General features: G+C 35.6%; 1 protein-coding gene across 6 annotated transcripts in view; it reads right to left on the reverse strand.

Moving 5' to 3' along the window:
- Window positions 1–21,215, reverse strand: part of SENP7 (SUMO specific peptidase 7) — a 183,558-nt gene that overhangs the window by 13,015 nt on the left and 149,328 nt on the right. For 5 of the 6 annotated variants that reach the window (XM_053565518.1, XM_053565522.1, XM_053565521.1 and 2 more), the window contains 6 exons: window positions 15,699–15,732; window positions 11,958–12,137; window positions 10,107–10,375; window positions 7,725–7,858; window positions 4,506–4,622; window positions 657–779 (listed from right to left, as the gene is read on the reverse strand). In XM_053565518.1, coding sequence (XP_053421493.1) covers window positions 657–779; window positions 4,506–4,622; window positions 7,725–7,858; window positions 10,107–10,375; window positions 11,958–12,137; window positions 15,699–15,732 — 857 coding nt within the window. The remainder of the gene's footprint in view (window positions 1–656; window positions 780–4,505; window positions 4,623–7,724; window positions 7,859–10,106; window positions 10,376–11,957; window positions 12,138–15,698; window positions 15,733–21,215) is intronic. The other variant, XM_053565519.1, reaches the window with a different exon arrangement.

Genomic DNA, 21,215 nt, shown 5'->3' on the forward strand with positions numbered 1-21,215 from the left:
AAGCAGAAATTCAGCTAAATTGTATAAACAAATATGGTATTTAATATTACATATAATATAGTTAATTAAATAGAAGTATGTCAATGAATAGGCAACCAGGAAAAAGAAAACAAGTCCACATAGTTATAACAGAATGGAATGCAGGGAACTGGCAACAGAAGTGACAGAAAAAGTACAAAGCTGAAAAGGGGGACAGTGGGACATTGAAGCAACAAACATCAACATACTAGAAAACCACCATACTCTTAAAGTGGAGGCCAAAAGGAAGCAGCAGTGCCTCCAGGTAGAAGCTGGAGCTCTAACAGGTCTGCCCAGTGGGAGATGGAGGAAATACAGGCACTACGGGAATCACTGCGCAAGGTAAGAGGGTAGGGAAAACATTCTCTGGCTTCCATATTCCTTGCCCTCCAACTTCCAGTATCCCCCGGGGACATGCAGCTGGAAATGCAGCTTGCAAGTGTCAGCTCCCTGCCATAGGGAGCAGAACAGTGGAAGGATGAGAAATGGCTCTCATGGCAAACAGACCCAGGACCTGCACAAATGGTAATTCTGCCCATGCTAGGAATTACTATTAATATAAAGAAGCCACTTCATTAGGAGCTTCAAAAATAGTATACTTTCTCTTAAAACGTAAGTACATTAGAGGATTAACTTACGAAAGATTTGGATTATCTTCTGTTAAATTATTTTCCTTCCTTGTCAAGCACTTATAGAAAAAGCTACTAAAAATGTGACTTCGTTCAACAAGTTCATCCGATGCCTTCTCCAATATAAGATACCTGTAAAGTAGTAATCCCACAAAAGTAAATTATTTTAAGATTTTACCTGGTCTTCCCCCAATTATCTTGTATGTTCTTGAAATCATTTTTATATACAATTAGATTTCACAGCAATCTTGCTGATCCCTCTCATTTCAGCTTTAAGTTTGTTCTTTAGTTACTTCACCTCTATCAACATCATTTTAAGCAGACATTGCCCACTTATTCCTTAATTTACTTACTACATATTTATCAAATTCCTACCACGTGGCAAACACTATGTTTACTCCAAAAACACAAAATAAAAGGGGAAAAAATAAAGTATCTGTCCCCATAGAACTCATAATCCAGAAGATTGACTTTAGAAGAAAATATTCATCAATAATCACACAATAAAGTGTAAAACTGAAACTATGATCCTCTTAAATAAATCCAGAAAAATTTAATAACTGAGCTATGACTAATCTCTAAATCTTTATTCCATTTCTATAGTAAAACCATTATTCCACATAAGCTTATAATTCAACCATGTAATGATTAAACCCTTCATAATTAGAAAACTCTGCTATTCTTGATAGTTTTTTGCAGATTTTAAAATGCCCTTGCAATTGTTTTTCAAGAACTAAGTAGCCAGAGTCTTCAGATTAGTACACTGATAAGGAAAGCTGTATAGGAGGGAAGAACTCCAAACAGCTGCAGAGAGTCCTCCTCAAGTATTTAGCAGAGTATCGATCACTGCAGGCATGTAAGAAGTTCCCCAAAAGACTGGAGGGAATGGTATCAAGCATTCACTCAGACCAGGAATGGTGCCTGTTCCTATAAGCCAGATTGGAAAACCTCATTAATTCATGAGGCATTGGGTAAAGTACTCAGAAGGGTCTTTCCACAATAGATGAGGATTAATTTGTTGGTTTCAACTAATAAATCTTAAATGTATCAAACTTCCAAATAATTTGTGTCCAAGAACAAAATTCAAGTATGCTTACAGGAATACAAAAATACCCTACCCAGCACTCAGTAAAAAACTACAAGACACATGAAGAAGCCAAAAAATGATTCATAGTGAAAAGAAACATCAGTCAGTTAAAATCAACCTGGACTGGCATGTTAGATAAGCAGAAAAGGAAAGTATGACAGTTATAACTGTGTTCCATACATTCAAAAAGTCAGAAACATGGAAGGTATTTTTTAAAGGTCAAAATTAAATTTATAAATATTAAATATACAATATCTCTCTATATAAATAACTGTGTAAAACTGTAAAAATGTGACTCTAAACCACTAGAATAAAGACAGTGTTATCAGTAAAACAGTAGAACTTAGGTTAGATGATGGTAAGTTTGGTTTGAGAGGGATCTGGGAAATAATTAGAAATATCTCAATCAAGTATCAGAAATTTAGATCTAAGGATACAGCACAAAATGAAAGCTAGAAACAAATTTCCTTGGCATAAAACTTTTTAAGGCTTCCATATCTATTCCTTCATCTTTGGGAAAAGCTGAAAAAAATTTTTAAGAGAATAGTGATAGAGTTTTTTTAAATGACAGTTAACTCTCATGTTGCTTAAAGACAGAACAGACAACTGCACAGAGCAGCTTCTTTTTGGATCCCCAAGTGATCTGTAATTATAATTATGCAAAGTGGTCTGTATAATAACATAGTAAAGAAGTATTAGGTTATTAAGTAAGAAATGTCTGATTTCCTTAAGTACTAAGTTTGACAGTTGGTATCTTGACATTTCACTTTGACACTTCTTTTTTTTTTTTTTTTTGTAGAGACAGAGTCTCACTGTACCACCCTCGGGTAGAGTGCCGTGGCATCACACGGCTCACAGCAACCTCTAACTCTTGGGCTTACGCGATTCTCTTGTCTCAGCCTCCCAAGCAGCTGGGACTACAGGCGCCCGCCACAGCGCCCGGCTATTTTTTGTTGCAGTTTGGCCGGGGCTGGGTTTGAACCCGCCACCCTCGGCATATGGGGCCGGCGCCCTACTCACTGAGCCACAGGTGCCGACACTTCTTATTTTTTATTTTATTGTGAAGGTATATCCTCATTCTTTCAAACACACATTTTGGCTTATGATTATCTTTCAATTTTTTTAGAACAATTTTTGTAAAGCCATGAATAAGTCAAAAATTTGTGTTCAAATTCATTTTCAAATATGAGCTCCATCGTGGAATAAATTTAGTGCAGATAGCTGGAAATATCAACTAAGTGGAAAGAACGTGGCTAATGAACACACAGTACCTCAATGGTTTGACAAGTTCCATTCTGATGATTTTAATCTTGAAAATGAGTCACGTGGGCGACCTGAGACCAAGGTGGGTAATCATGAGCCAAAAGCTGCAGTAGAAGTGAATTTATATCTCAACCTACGTGTGAATTAGCAGCAAGATTTGACATTATTCTTCCGAAATATTGGACTATTTGAAACAAATTGGCATGGCAAAGAAACTGGATAAGTGGGTTTCAAATGAATTAAACAAGCATCAAAAAAGAAATAGTCTCAAAGCTTGCCTGTCTTTGCTGTCATGACATAAAGGTGAATCATTTCTACATTGTATTGTTACATGTGATGAAAAAATGGATTCTTTTTGACAATCAGGACTGTTCAGCACAATTACTAGATAAAGATGAAGCAGCAAAAGACAGTCCAAAACCAAATATTCATCAAAAAATGCTGATGATGGGGCAGTGCCTCTGGCTCAGTGAGTAGGGCGCCGGCCCCATATACCGAAGGTGGTGGGTTCAAACCCAGCCTCGGCCGAACTGCAACAACAACAACAAAATAACCATGCATCGTGGCGGGCGCCCATAGTCCCAGCTACTTGGGAAGCTGAGGCAAGAGAATCAGCTAAGCCCAGGAACTGGAGGTTGCTGTGAGCTGTGTGATGCCACGGCACTCTACCAAGGGCAATAAAGTGAGACTCTTTCTCTACAAAAAAAAAGAAGAAAAAATGCTAACAATGTCTGTTTGGTGGTCCAGCACTGGTATCCACTATACCTTCATGGAGCCAGGTCAATTATGGTAGATATATACTGCACCAAATAGACGACATGATGAGGAATGTTGTGATTAAGCAGCTGAGACTGGTCAACAGAAACAGGCCAATCCTTTCCCAAGACGACACTGTTGCACAAACAACACTGCTCAAACTACGGAAGCTGGACTTGGAAACTCTCTGCCATCCTTCGTATTCACCAGACCTTGCACCAACTGATTATTACTTCTTCTAGGCTTTGGACCACTTCTTGTAAAGAAAAATGTTCAATTCTCAATAAGCTGTGAAAAATACCTTTTGTGATTTCATTGCCACTCATTCTCCAGACTTCTTCACTGCTACCATACACGAACTACCACTAAGATGGTAAAACTGTGTTGGTAGTTTAGGCACATACTTTGATTAACTGTACTGCTTCTTGTCTGAGATGTAACAAACTAAACTTCTGATTCAAAATCAGACATTTCATATTTAATGACCTAATATAAAGACCAACCAACAAAAAATAAAACAATAAAAAAGCCATATATCGCCTTAAGTAGATAGTATCTATGAGAAGTAAAACAACAAAACTGATTTAGTCACAATTCTAGGAAACCCTGACAGGCAAAAATTTTCCAGATCTGTAATCTAGGCACATTATTTTTAATTAGAGTTCAAATAACTCAAAGATAAAGACATTTGTGTTAAGTTTCTCAATAAAACCTCTAAAACAAATGAGAAGACCATTTATCATTGTACTTACTTAAGGTAAAAATCAATGATTACATCATTAAGAAACTCTCCTTCTTCTAAACACTCCAAATCTTCATTAGTTACCCCTAATCCTCCCTTGGTAGGTGGTGGAGGATATACAATCAACCTTTAAATGTAAAAAAAAAGTTTAAAATGTTGGTATTGAAAATTTTAGTTATCTAACAGATTTCTATATGAAACAATAACTGTGCTATGTAATATTCTATCAACTAAAATCTGTAAGGTAAAAAATATTTGGCAGGACACAAGCAATTATATTTTCCTACTTTTACTTTCACAAGCTATTAACGTCATTTTAATTGAGAATCATCTTTTCCTTTCCAATTCTTTACATGTTGACTTATCTCACCAGACTACTACACAGTTACAATACTACTAAAGATGTCTCTTTCTGCATAATTTTTAACTTTCAACAGTTGATGTAATAAAATGGATTTTCTTATGCTCAATTTTCTAATTCTAGAGTTGGACCCTCAAGACTACACTAGTTCCTTAATGCTCTCCTCTGGTGGCTAGTCTATACAGGGGCTTGTCAATAAAGAAATAGCATGGGAGCTTAGGGGGCAAGCTCCCCCATAAGAAAGTGCTTGTAATGTTAAAATTAAGAGAACTTACAGGAAATGAAAGTGCAGATCACAGCTAGAAAGTAGAAAAGAACAGATGACAACAAACTCTGGCACTCTCTCTTAAAGTTTAGAAATTAAGAACAGTGTGAATTCCTAGCTATAATCTTGGAATAGACAGGGTGGTCCTTGATGAGCAAATGTAGACAATAATAGACATACACTATGTATTTCTTGCACCAGAAAGGTTCCAGAAAATAAGAATTATCTACACTGATTTAATCTCTTGGTACCATAGCATCTAAATCATATAACAACACCAAAAATTGTAAATGATACCATGATAGTTTCTATATTATTGGCTATTTCCCTATCCTGTGCTTTCAATTGCCTTTTTTTAAAAAAACAGAAGAATCACATGGAGATATAGAAACCACCCTCAAATGCACACTGTATATTCCACTTTACCACCATAAGAAGACATATAAAAGACAAAATATAGGGTGGCACCTGTGGCTCAAAGGAGTAGGGGGCTGGCCCCATATACCGGAGATGGTGGGTTCAAACCGGGCCCTACCCAAAAAAATAAATAAATAAAAATCTGTATAAAAAAAAGACAAAATAGAAACAAAGAAGAAACTTCTGAAAGGAAACATGTGACAAACTTTAAATTGCGTGTATATGCGTATAAGACAATGGTTTATAGCTTAAGATGATAATGGCTGTTATCCTTCCATGGTTGGAGTATAAGCTTTTTTTCCCATTATGCTTTTTCTGTATTTTCAACAAGGAACTGTTATTACTTTGAAAATTCATTAAAAAGTAAATGTAATATAAAAATTGCAATATATCTGGGTGGTGCCTGTGGCTCAGTGAGTCAGGCGCTGGCCCCATATGCCAAGGGTGGTGGCTTCAAACCCCCCAGCCAAACTGCAACCAAAAAAAAAACATTGCAATATATCCAATCAAAAAAGTTCATGTCCAAAGATTATAGAAACGGAATACATCTGAATTAGTTTCCACTTCATTCCAAAACCCCAGAGTAGGGCAAGAGACATGAACAGAATCTTTTCTCATGAATGGCCCACATCCCAAGGTCCCAAAGCAACAGATGCTGGCATGGGTGCAGAGAGAAGGGAACACTCATGTACTGTTGGTGGGACTGCAAACTAGTTCAGCCTCTATGGAAAAAAGTACAGAAAATTCTCAAAGAACTAAAAGTAGACCTTCCATTTGATCCTGCAGTCCCATTACTACGTATCTACACAAAAGAAAATAAGTCATTTTGTCGTAACGACATTTGCATTAGAATGTTTATAGCAACCCGATTTATAATTGCAAAGGTATAGAAACAACCCAAGTGGCCTTCAACACATGAATAGATCAATAAACTGTGGTATACGCAACCATAAAAAGATGGCTTTTTATACAACTTGGATGGATTTAGAGAACACTTTCCTAACTAAAGTATCACAACAATGGAAAATCAATCATCTCATGTACTCAATACTAAATTGAAACTTATAGATTAACAATTTACACAAATGAGAGAAAAATGCAATTAAATTCAAGAAAAGGGGAGGAACGAGGAGGTTTGGTAATTTCCCATTTAATTACCTGTACAAGGTACAGGTGAACAGCACACTTTCTGGGTAAAGGTCTCAACTACAACTTGGACTTTACCTTAAATGCAAACAATATAACTTAATCATAGGTACCCTTATATTAATCCAAAAAAGAAAGAACAGAGTAGAAATACCAGGCCTTGTTTGACTTTTCTGATTTATGGAATTAGATTCATGTTCCCTCATTATGAAAGGGTAATCTTTAGCATCATTGAGTTGATGAGGAAATGTTATTTAGAATCAGGATGTCATCATCCTCTATTACATTTATGAAATAAAAGCAAATTAACAAAGCTATATATATTAACAAAGTAAGTCTACAGGGCCTCCAGAAAAGAATATGTTCTATATGTGAAGATAATCATGGCACTATGATCATGTTTTGTGTATCCAAGTACAAAAGAAACTGTAGTAAACATTAGCAATTATGTGTGGGTACAGAACGTGACTAATAACATAAAACTGAAATTTGATGAACTATCACATATATTATGTTAAGAAATCGGTAAATATAATGATCATACACTGCAAAGAATGACGAGGAAGAAAACTGTTTCAATATTCAGGTTTAAATACTAAACAAAAGTATACCAAATTCTGTGTCTACAATAATTTTTGAAGTATATACAAGTGCAGTGCAAAAAACAAAGTTTTTAAAAAAAAATTTTTGAAGTACCTTAAGTTGAGGCATATTTTAGCAAGCAACTTTCTTTTTCCTATCATACATTCAGATATGAACTTATCATCAAATATTTTCAATAAATATTTGAATATAATATTTTGGCTCACATTTGTTTTACTGACATAAAACTAAACAAAAATGGCACCTATTATTTTCTTAATAAAATTTTTAATTTCCTCATACGTTTAAAAAACACAAAAATTATTTCCATTGTTAACCATCAGCTTGAAAGTAAAACTCAAACATTTCAAAAGGTAATCTACTTAAAAGCAGCAACGTGAATAAAAACTACTAATATGCCCACCTATTATAAAAACAGGATACGACATAGTACATACTTCTGAACAGGTCCAGTGTGCCTGACTTCTTGCCATTCTTCATCTGGGTTAGATGTAATAGAAAATGAGTAGCAACCACTACTTTGCTTCTGCAGGAAGGTGTAGGTAGGTCTGGTTGCATCTGTATTAAAGGGCTGACAGAATGTAGGAAGGAAAAAGATCTTATGAATACATAAATACAAACATATTAACTGTCAAAAGAACAAAGTCAAAACATAGCCCGCTAAGAGAAAATGTAACTAAAAGAAATCTCTCTAAATGAGTTATATCTACGCTTTCAGAATTTCTATAAAGATATAACCAAGCCTGGCTCAGCACCTGTAGCAAGGTGGTTATGGCGCCAGCCACATGCACTGAAGCTGGTGGGTTCGAACTCAGCCTGGGCCAGCTAAACAACAATGACAACTGCAACAAAAATATAGCCAGGCATTGTGCGCAGGTGCCTGTAGTCCCAGCTACTTGGGAGGCTGAGGCAAGAGAATCGCTTAAGCCCATGAGTTTGCAGTTGCTGTGAGCTATGATGTCACAGCACTCCACCGAGGGCAACACAATGAGACTCTGTCTCAAAAAAAAAAAAAAATATATATATATATATATAAAACCAAGCCAAAAATAATACTTCTCATCAAAAGATACTGTATAAACAACGGTCCAAGTTTAACTTGAAGTGCTACTTCGTCATTTAGGCTCTATAATTAAAGAAGAATTTGACAGCTTTTCAGTTGAAAATAATCAAGACAAGTGACAAATTAACAGGAAAAAGTAAAATTTAAAAGTAAGGGAGGCTGAGTTTAAAACAACATAAATTGAAATTCTATTACTAAATGAAAAATAATATACAAATTTGTATATACAATTAATTAGCATGGAGAGTTTTTGCAACATTATGCATAAAGCGAGATATGGGTGAAGGCTTATGCCTTGTCTTACACTAACATGGCTTTCTATAGGCATTTGATTAAAGAATTAGGCCCATACCAAACCTGTGTATGTGTGCATGAACATGCTTGGGTATAATTATGCCATAGCTTCTTAATAAACATTTTTCTCTCTAGAAGTATTTGGCAGAAATATACAGACTACTTGTACATTGCCACACTCCTATAACGACAAATATAGCATCTTAAAACTTACTACTGTTTTCAAGATAATTTTAGACTAATAGAGTTACAAAAGACAAACCTCACCCAGATTCCCCTAATTTTATCATATATAACCATAATACAATTATCAAAACTAAGAAATTAACATTGGTATAATACTATTAACCGAACTACAGACTTTAATCTGATTTATTTAGTTTTTCCACTAATATCCTTTTTCCTTTTCACGATCCTACAATTTCTCCATTTTTCCTTTTCTTTCACAACTTGTAAAGAGTATTGTTCAGTTATTTTGTAACTGGGTTTGCCTTACTTTTCTCATTACTAGACTGAAGTTATACATTATCAAGAAGAAAGCTATAGAAGTGATGCACCCTTCTCAGTGCATGGTACAAGGGGTACATTATTTCGCTGTATTTTATTACTCATGCTGTTAACTTTGATCATTTGGTTAAAGTGATATCTGCCAGGTTTCTTTGCTATGAAGTTACTACTTTTTTTTTTTTTTTGAGACAAAGTCTCACGTTGTTGCCCTCAGTAGAGTACCGCAACCTCATAGCTCACAGCAACCTCAAACTCTTGGGCTCAAGTGATCCTTTGTCTCAGCCTCCTGAGTAGCTGGGACTACAAGTGTCTGCCACGATACCTCGCTATATTTTTAAAGCTGGGGGCTTGTTCTTGCTCAGGCTGGTCTTGGACTTGTGAGCTCAAGCAATCCGTCCACTTTGGCCTCCCAAAGTGCCAGGATTAAAGGTGTGAGCCATGGCACCTGGCCCACTACTTTTCTTTCTGTAGTTAATTATTTGGCGCCAGAGACTTTAAGAATATGTACATATTTTCTTTCTTCCTCAATTTTCAACCATTAAATTTGACATCCATCAGCAGACTTTGTAACAATCACAAATATAGTATCCTAGTGGTGGTAATACATTTCCTTTATTCCTTTTGCATTTATTAATTGGATTCTTTTCTAAAAAATAATTGCCCCTTATCTACCATTTATTATTTAATAATTTATTCATTAACTCAGTTATCAAGTTACATCAATAGAGACTCATAGATATTTATTTTATTCATTTTATTCATGGGTTATAATCCCATGCTATCATTACTGATGTTGGTGAACAAACTCTTCCAGCTTTGACCTCTGAGCTTTCTTTCAAGCTGGTCCCTGTGCCCTTTTAACAAAACACAACATTTTGAAATCAGCCTAATATCAATGAAAGAATTGTCACTGAACCTCCTCACCCCTTCCCAATTATATTAATCATATGCTAACCTGAGATATTGATTTCATCTTCACTTCTTCAATAGCAGCAGCAGGAGCAGAGAAAGAATGAGTTGGAACACAGTAATAATGAATAAAAGAACTTTCTTTTGAAGAGAGGCTCTGAAACAAAGGAAGTGCCTGAACCCAAGACAATGGGTAAGAAAGCTCTAATTCTCCATTGGTTGCACTTATTTCCATCATAATATCTTTCAATTTCAATTCTTCTCTTTGTGAAATAGGATTGTGTAGCTCAAGGAAAATGAATTCACTGGATTTTGCTATAAAAGAAAAAAATTATCAATGCTATTTTTAAGGGGATAATAATTACAATAATTTAATTACTAATTACTGTCAGACTGATATGTAACCCTAAGTATTTTGTATGTTAGGTTAAAAACCCAGGCAATTTAAAATCCTGAAATAGGGCATTCGTAACCAAGAACTAAAACTCACAATTTTTAGACACCTGTTTTACTGAACTAAAATGGAAATTCCACAAAGAGATTGATTGCTATTATCACCAATGCCTGGCATTTAGTAAGTGGTAGTAAACATTTGGTAATTAATTTATACATGGATGAATAATAATTAAGCAATTAGTTATTTTTCTCTACCTCCTCTACTGATCAAATCTATCAACTAAGGAAGTATTCCAATCAAATACTTTCTACATTTTCTTTCCTCAACCATTTTAATGGTGATCTCAAAAGACATTCTCTCCCCCCATAATGATTATAAATGGCTCATTATGTTTTCCCCAATTTCTTTGCTATTTAGTCATAAATTTTCCTAATAAAAGTCATTAGGATAGGAAAACGAACTAAATTTAAAGGTATAAAATTTACTTTATTACTTAACATCTTTAATGTGCAAGAGGGTAGGAGGAAGGAGGCAGAGAGATCAAAGAGGTGAGAAAGGGGTAGGCCATGGTGACTCATGCCTACAATCATAGCACTCGGAGAGGCTGAAGCAGCAAGACTGCTTGAGGCCAGGAGTTGGAGACCAGCCTAAGCAAGAGTGAGACCTGACTCTATAAAACAGAAAAATCAGTCGGATACGGTGACATGTGACTATATTTGCAGCTACTTGGGGCTGAGGCAGGAGGATCACTTAAGCCATGGAATTTGAGGTTGCAGTGGTGCCACTACACTCTAGCCCAGGTGACAGAGCAAGACCCTGTCTCAAAAAAAAGAAAAAAAGGGCAGCACCTGTGGCTCAAAGAAGTGTGCTGGCCCCATATACCAGAGGTGGTGGGTTCAAACCTGGCCCCCCGGCCAAAAACTGCAAAAAAAAAATTTAAAAAGAGGTAAGAAAGAACTTTATTAATGTGACTTATCCAATTCTAAACCAAATTCCTTTACAATTTGGAAACTAAACAAAGTTAGAAAATATCTCAAAATGCATATTACGTAAATAGGTACTGTAGGCACATAAAGAAAATTATTCAATCCAGTCTTTGAGAAATGATATATAAGAAATTTGTTACTGATCAACTCTATAGCAGTTCATTATGAAACAATGTCAAGAAACCCATCAGGTCATCAAGGGTGACAACTGACTAAAAGATAGGCATTACTTTATTTTATAGTATAGGAACTTTTTATTTTCAAAGTAAACAACATTTAAGATTTCTTTAAGGTATTATTTTTATTTTAGAAGATAATTTCACTTGAATAAAATTATCAGAAATTAAGTAGGCAATAATTTATATAATACAGTAACAGGATTATTTCTCATTCAATGAAATTAATTTCAATTCACTGAAATAATTACAATGTATTGAATTATTTTAGAAGAAAACTACTTTACTCATATGACTTTTCAGGTTTGCCAAAAATTTAGAAATCATTTTATACTCACACTGATGGCTTAATATAGAGTTTTCTAATTGGGTCTGAATCTCTTGAAGATAATTTGAAGCAACCCAGAGGAAAAGGATAGCAGAACTCCTTTTACTGTGATCATCATCCTTACTTTTCCATAACCCGAACCTTTTTAAATGTGTGGTATCCACTAGCAAGGAAACCTCATTCAGAGATACTGAAACAAATAAAAGATAACAATTTAAAAATTAACCTATTTAATATTATAGCCTCTAAGCACTATATGACACTTCTTAATATATTATATATTTTTTAAAAGAATTATATGCAAAGTTTTTAAAAAATAATATAAATATAACATACATTATAATATATTTCACTAAATTTAGCTAAAATACCCCAAGCAGTATTATTAGAGTAAAAAAAAGAAATCACATTACAATTAGGAAGAGCTAAGTAATTATTAAATAATAATTAGAGATTTAGTCTCTCATAGTTTATCATTTCAGTTATATCCCAAAAAGATAAATTTGAATTTAAATATCCATAGCATAAAAACCTTGTCTAGACAGATTTCTCAATAGGAATTTTGAAATTACTAGCAAAAGAAAAAAAGCAGTCTACCAATGCAGAAAATAAAGTACACAAAACTTTAAAAATTATATATTTCCATCTTTTCTACTTGATCAATGCTATAAAGTAAGATTCCAAATGCTATCTTAAGCCAATTTCTGTCCATCTTTCTTCTCCCAAAACATTTACATTCCACTATACATGTACAGATAAGCCACTGTCAAAAGTGTCTCAAGAATAATACAAAGTTCTGATTGGTCTATGAAGATATTTCTTGTAAAATTCTTACAGGTTTTATTTCTTAAAACTCATAGGTAATCATTCTAAATTATTAGTCTTTCTCCCTCTTAGTGATCCAAAGGAATCTCTTCTGAAGACTTTTTTTAATTCAAAGAAACATAGAAAACTGATTTAAAGAAGTCCTGAAAGTCATCTAGTTCAACTTTAAGAAAGCAAGCAGCTAAACCAGGAATGCAAATATATCAGTTAAGTATAAGCCCAATATGGGTGCCTATTTGAAACAAATCTCTCAATACTCCTCCCTGCTTTATCCTTGCCTTTTGCCTGCCTGGAACTGTGCTATTCACAGTGTGGGTCCCTAGCCTGTAATACTGGCATTACCATGAAGCTTGTTAGAAATGCAGAATATCAGACCCCAGCCTAAATCTACTGAATCAGAATCTCCATTTAACAGCCCACCCCCACCCCCACCCCTAGCATTCACATGAGTATGAACATTAAAGTATGAAATTATTTTACAATGAGGATCAAATAACCAGTCATCTCAATGTTCCTAAACCAGCCGTTCTCTTCTTTAACTTTCCCAATCTGAAAACTATCAGTAAACTGGCAACAAAAACAAGCAGATTAAATTAAAAGAAAACAGGAATGAGAAGCCTCAGAAAAATCTGCTCAGCCTTTCCTCCTCATAAAGCTTATAGCAGACTTATTATTCCAAACTTTTGAATTGAAAGCTAAAGTTTCTTAACAAACACTGATTTAAAGTTTCTCTTCTTAAAAAAAGGAATTCAATACCATCATGAGAAAAATGTACACCTCATTACCAAATCTTCCACCAATATGTGGTCAATTCTGTTACAGAGATACAGCAGCTAGCTGAAAGCAGAAGTTGCTTACCCACTTTGTCCTTAGTAAGAGAACCCTAATTTTATTAAGGGAAGCAAGATACTCAGCTTTTAAGAACTCTATTTCCTAGCTTCCTTTGCAAATAGGTGAGTGATCATATGACTAGTTAGCTAATAAACATAAGCAGAAGTCTGGTGGCATGCACATCCAAAACGGCTCCTTAAAAGGGGCATGAAATAGGTAGCATGTGATCTTTCCACCATTTTCCCCTTCCTCCTGTTTATGCCTGACATGCTAACATGATGATGGAGTTAGCAGCCACAACAGCCACAAGACAAACTTGAGGATACAAGTCATGTGTTAGGGATGGTAGAGAAGAAAACTAAAAGACCCTGGACCCTGATGACCAAGGAAACACCATATCAGTTCAGCATGCCTCTAGATTTCTTCCATGTGAAGGCAAAATAAACTTTTCTTTAAGCGACTGTTACTAACAACCGAACGTAATAGCTAATTTGAAAATTTAATATTTTCCCTCAACTGCATGGAAAAGGAGTAAAGATTTAGAACTTTAGGCTCCCATCCATAAAACCTTTTATACACATGCCTTGGTTTAAAAACATATTGCATATGAAAATATGGACAGGACTTGGAGAAGAACATTTTCTTCTTCATGATATAACTATAAACCTATTATCACTAAAAAGACTATTTTTCCATAATTAGTAATTGAAAATTTCTTTTAAAAATCTTGTGGGATTAAAAAAATCATAAATAAGAGAGCAACATTTGAAAAAAGTACAAACACTAACTATGAAAACCTAAAATATTATTTTTGACATCTACATCACAAGAATTTGAGAGGTAGCACTCTCTGTTATGCAGGTCTTCAACTATATATTATATAAACCACTATCATTTCGGAAATTATTCCTTTAAAAATCAAATGTCCTTTTGTTTCTTCCAATATTATCTTAATCCTTAATAATTTATTAATATTTACTAATATTACTAATACTAATTGATTAACATTTACAACTATCAATATGCTTATTCTGTGCTTTATATAGTCTTATTACATATGTGATAATCTAAACACTAGAATCATTATCATAACTTAGTTTTGGATTCTTTACATGAGGTATCTGGAGAATCCAATTAAAGTTACTCTGATCACATCTTCAATCTTGAAACAAAAGCCTCCTCTTCTCTAGTTCATAGCTAAAGTGTTATTTATGTTTTTCTTCCTCATTCGTTTTATAATTCATTATCCAAGGAGATTATTCTCTATTATTTTTTCTCCTTAGTGTCATTTCTTATTCTGGAAGATTTTTAGTTGAAATGAGAGTAAGAAAATGGTCTGGGTCTTGTAAGTTGCACATACATTTTCTTTTCTTTTCTTTTTTTTTTTTTTATAGAGACAGAGTTGAACTTTGTCACCCTCGGTAGAGTGCCATGGTGTCACAGCTCACAGCAACCTCCAGCTCTTGGGCTTAGGCAATTCTCCTGCCTCAGCCTCCCAAGTAGCTGGGACTACAGGTGCCTGCCACAACGCCTGGCTATTTTTTTGTTGCAGTTTGGCCAGGGCAGGGTTCGAATCCGCCACCCTCAGTGTATGGGGCCGGTGCCATACTCCCTGAGCCACAAGCACTGCCCAGCACATACATTTTCTTACTCATATGAGAAATGATTTAAAAATCTTTCTTAGTCTGTACATTAAAACACTTTAATATGTACATATTAGACATTTTTCTTATGCTTCTTTCCTTATAGTTTCTATTTTCATCCATTTTTATATATACCAAAATATTTTTGCTATCTACCAAAGCTGTTAATCTGAAAAAAATCACTATGAATCCTTTAATATTGTTTGACTGAGAGTCATCAAAATAATAGTGTATTATTTTCAATGCTGGTGTATTATAAAACATTTTGACTCCCTTTGTAGCTGTTAAAAAATGTTAAGATGAAACACTATTAAACTTAGTTTTATTTAAGTTCTATACTGAAAAAAATTATGGAAAACTGGTTGCAAAAGGATTTTAGAAGTTTTGCTGACCATTATTTTACAGTAAAAATTACAATGAAAAGACAAGGTCACAATAGAATGATAACTTACCTTGAAATGGGATCTTTACATACTTTTTTGTGAACTAAACAAAAAATTAAAAAGCAATAAATGAGTTAATCAAAATGTGTTACTATTCAAATTTTTACCTTTTTTCTTTTTCAAACCATAAGCACATATTCAAATTCCCTTTTATCAATAAATCAAGAAAACATTTCACTGTAAAGACTTAGTTTTATAGAAGTTAAAGAATCCCAAGCAAGTAATTTAATTCTCAATGTGCTCATTTATAAAAACCAGTTAAGACTTTACTTAATATATTTTTCAAAAATGTTTTCTGAAAATTTAAAGAAAAAAAGACGAAGTATATATATTATGTCTGCTGTGACAAGAAAAAAGACAAAACTGCAGAGAAACCCCTAAGTAACAAGGACTCTAGTAAACAGACCATAAAGCATAATCTGAGTCTTGGCTTTGCTGACTCAGCAGCACACGACCATTCTCTCAGGGATGAACTTATCACAAGCAAGTACTGAAGAAACTAAAATGCCAATATTGCTTATATTGAGAAATTAAAACTGTCAAAAGACTTAATCTGTGGCCCACCTGGTATGTACATTTGTTTCTGCAGAAAAACAACTAATTACAATCAAAAGGTTTAATGTGAAATGGCTAAAAAAGATCTAATTCCATAACAGTGATGAACTTGTCAAAATTAAAGTCCCTAAGCCGGAACACCCTCTCCTCTGGATGCCTTTTTGGTGGAGACCACCAACTCTTTCATCCCTAACATTCATCTAGCTCTGTTTCAATGTTATGAACTCCTTTCTAACTGAGGCTTTTGCTCTTTCTGCTCCTTCTGCTCCTGGAGAAACTACCTTTCGTATATATCTGACCTCCTTCAGTCTTGTCTTCATAATAAACTGTCAAGAATTGTAGAGCACCTGGCTAAATCTTGCATGTACCATCTAAAACACAAGTTTGTTTTTCCCTAATGCGCAGTGAATTTGTGCTTATTTTTTGTTAAGTTTATCTTGTGATCAATATAATTATAAATAAACATATTCATAATAAATGAATTGATATCAGAGGTAAAGTCTGTAAGTACAAAACAAAATCAAAATTGTCTTGGTACATGAGCTCCCTATCAGTAGAAAACTGAACCTGTGTTTCATTGAAACCACAGGTTTATTGTGACTCCATTTATTTTTCTAATTTAAAAATTATTTTATACTTCACTACATTATACAATAGGATGTATTAACTAAAAACCAAGTTAAAATTCTGCTCTACAATCTATACCAGTTACATAAATACTAACTAGATGAACTCAGGCAACTTACAGAACCTTTCTCAGCTTTAGTTAAGATCCTTAAGAGTAGGGCAGCGCCTGTGGCTCAGTGAGTAGGGTGCCAGCGCCATTACAGAGGGTGGTGGGTTCAAACCCGGCCCTGGCCAAACTGCAACAAAAAAATAACCGTGCATTGTGGCAGGTGTCTATAGTCCCAGCTACTAGGATGGCTGAAGCAAGAGAATCACCTAAGGCCAAGACCTGGAGGTTGCCTTGACCTGTGACACCACAGCACCCTGATGAGGGTGACCAAGGTGAGCCTCTGTCTCTAGAAAAAAAAAAAAAAAAATCCTTAAAGTAGCTATTATCCCCGGAAGAACTGCGCTGCGACCCACAACAGGCGCCCGCCCAGACCTCCGAAACTGCTGTGCCACAAACGCAACCCACGATTGGCGCCTCCCCGGACCTCCATAACAGCTGCGCTGCGATCCGCACCTGCCCAGAGGACTTCCGTATGAGTGGCTCCACGACCCGAAACCCATACCTGCCCGGCCTCTGCAAGCCCTGAACAGGAACTCCGTGAGCTGCACAACCCCGCATCCTCCCTCCTATACCCTCCCTTCCTCCACACCGGGCTGCTCATCTGGCCAGGGACTATGGTAGCCGTGTGCCCTCCAGAGCCCTCCCTGCCTCTGCACAGAGCCCTTCTCCTGGCCAGAGACTGCAGGAGCCTTGGGCCCTCTGTGGGCGCACTGCACTCCCAGAACCGTATGCACCACCCCCCACCCTGTTGCTGGATCCAGGTGTGTCACACTCAGGAGCTGCTCCCACTACCAGAACTCCCTGGATGGGGCAGCCCCAGAGAAGCTACACAGAGTCACTCCCTACAAAGATTCAGCAACAACAGAGTCATCCCGCTGGGGTCTAATCTTGGAGAGACACCTACCCAACTCTGAGAACGGCCACAGGCAATGATAAAAAACAATCACGAGGCGAAATCAAGGGAAATACTCTGGCAATATGAATAATCAGAGTAGATCAACTGGACCAAGGAACAATGGGGCAGACACAGCCCAAGATCCCATGCACAAACAAATAGCTGAGATGTCAGAAATCGAATTCAGAATCTGGATAGCAAATAAGATCGAACTAGAATTCCAAGCAGTAACCCAAAAGATAGCTCAAGAATTCAACGAATTCAAAGACCAAATGACCAAAGATTTTGACAAATTGAGACAAGAAGCTGCAGCCCTCAAATATCTGAGAAAAACAGTAGAATCCCTCAGTAACAGAATGGAACAAGCAGAAGAAAGGATTTCTGACATTGAAGACAAAGCTTTTGAACGCTCCCAAACTTTCAAAGAGGAAGAGAAATGGAGGGTAAAAACAGATCACTCTCTCAAAGAGCTCTGGGACAATTAGATGAAAATCAATATTCGTCTTATACGGATCCCCGAAAGCGACGATGTGGCTTCACAAGGCAGAGTCTCTTCTCCATGAGATAATGAAGGAGAATTTTTCCAGACATGCCAAGAGATTCTGAAATTCAGATAGCAGACAGTTTCAGAACTCCAGCACAACTCAACCTGAATAAGACATCCTCCAGACACATCATAATCAATTTCACTAAAGTTAATATGAAGGAGAAAATTCTGAAAGCAGCCAGACGAAAGAAAACCATCACCTACAAGGGCAAGAATATTACAATAACTGCAGATCTCTCTGCTGAAACCTTTTAAGCTAGAAGAGGATGGTCATTGACTTTTAATCTCCTAAAACAAAATAACTTTCAACCAAGGTTCCGTACCCACCTAAACTGAGTTTCATTTATGATGGAGAAATTAAATACTTCAATGACATTCACTTGTTGAAGAAATTTGCCATAACTAAACCAGCTCTCCAGGATATTCTTAGACCAATCCTCCATAAAGACCAGTGTAATCCTCCACCACGAAAGTAAACCCACCCAGAAAGTTCTGATCAAATTCCAAAAGGATTAAAAATGTCCACCGGACTCTTGAAAGGCTTATCAATATTCTCGATTAATGTGAATGGTTTAATGTCCTCTAAAGAGGCACAGGTTGGCTGACTGGATACAAAAACTCAAGCCAGATATCTGCTGGATACAAGAATCTCATTTTACATTAAAAGACACATTTAGACTCAAGGTGAAGGGATGGTCATCTATACTCCAGGCAAATGGAAAGCAGAAAAAAGCAGGCATTGCAATCCTATTCACAGACACAATAGGCTTTAAACCAACCAAAATAAGGAAGGATAAGGATAGACACTTCACATTTGTTAAAGGTAATACTCAACATGATGAGATCTCAATTATTAATATTTATGCACCCAACCAGAATGCACCTCAATTTATAAGAGAAACTCTAACAGATATGTGCAACTTGATTTCCTCCAGTTCCACAGTAGTTGGAGATTTTAACACCCCTTTAGCAATGCTGGATAGATCCTCCAAAAAGACGGTAAGCAAAAGGAATTTTATATTTAAACTTAACCATTCAACATCTGGACTTAACAGACATCTACACAACACTACATCCCAACAAAACTGAATACAAATTCTTCTCATCAGCCCACAGAACATACTAAAAAATCGACCACATCCTAGGCCACAAATCGAACCTCAGCAATTAAAAAAAATGGAAATAATTCCTTGCATCTTCTCAGACCATCATGGAATCAAAGTTGAACTCAATAACAATAGGAATCTGCATAATCACACAAGAACATGGAAGCTAAATAACCTTATGCTGAAGGATAGATGGGTTATAGACGAGATGAAGAAGGAAATCACCAAATTTTTGCAACAAAACAACAATGAAGACACAAATTATCAGAACCTCTGGGATACTGCAAACGCAGTCCTGAGAGAGAAATTTGTAGCACTGCAAGCCTTCCTCAAGAAAACGAAAAGAGAGGAGGAGGTTAATAACATAATGGGACATCTCAAGCAACCGGAGAAGGAAGAACATTCCAACCCCAAACCCAGCAGAAGAAAAGAAATAACCAAAATCAGAGTGGAATTAAATGAAATTGAAAACAAAAGAATTATACAACAGATCAATAAATCCAAAAGTTAGTTTTCTGAAAAGGCCAATAAAATAGATAAACCTTTGGCTAACCAAACCAAGAAAAAAAGAGTAAAATCTCTAATTTCATCAACCAGAAATGGTAATGATGAAATAACAGAACCCTCAGAAATTCAAACAATCCTTAATGAATATTACAAGAAACTTTACACTCAGAAATATGAAAATCTGAAAGAAATCGACCAACACTTCGAAGTAAGCCACCTACCAAGACTTAGCCAGAATGAAGTGGAAATGTTGAACAGGCACTTATCAAGTTCTGAAATAGCATCACTATACAAAATCTCCCTAAAAAGAGAAGCCCAAGATCAGGTGGCTTTACGACAGAATTCTACCAAACCTTTAAAGAAGAACTAGTACCTATATTACTAAACCTCTTCCAAAATATAGAAAAAGAAGGAATACTACCCAACACATGCTACAAAGCAAACTTCACATTGATCCCTAAACCAGGGAAAGATCCAACAAGAAAAGAAAATTATAGAACAATATCACTAATGAATATTGATGCAAAAATACTCAATAAGATCCTAACAAACAGTATCTAACAACACATCAAAAAAATTATACACCACGACCAAGTGGGATTTATCCCAGGATCTCAAGGCTGGTTCAATAAACGTAAATCTATAAACCTAATTCAGCACATAAACAAACTAAAAAATAAAGACTATATAATTCTTTCAATTAAAGCAGAAATTTTGATAATATCCAGCATCCCTTCATTATCAGAACACTTAAGAAAATTGGTATAGAAGTGACTCTTCTTAAACGAATACAGGTCATTTACAGCAAACCCACAGCCAATATCGTATTGAACGGAGTTAAATTGAAATCATTTCTACTTCGATCAGGAACCAGGCAAAGATGCCCATTGTCTCCATTCCTCTTTAACATTCTGATGGAAGCTTTATCCATGGCAATTAAAGAAGAAAAGGCGATCAAGAGTATCCACATAGAGTCAGAAGAGATGAAACTTTCACTCTTTGCAGAAGATATGATCATATATCTGGAAAACACTAGGGATTCTACTACAAAACTTTTATAAGTGATAAAGGAATACAGCATTGTCTCAGGCTATAAAATCAACACCTATAAATCTGTAGCCTTTATATATACCAACAATAGCCAAGCCAAAAAAACAATCAAGGGCTCTATTCCTTTCAC

Source organism: Nycticebus coucang, chromosome 16, assembly GCF_027406575.1.
Source record: "Nycticebus coucang isolate mNycCou1 chromosome 16, mNycCou1.pri, whole genome shotgun sequence".
NCBI lineage: Eukaryota > Metazoa > Chordata > Mammalia > Primates > Lorisidae > Nycticebus > Nycticebus coucang.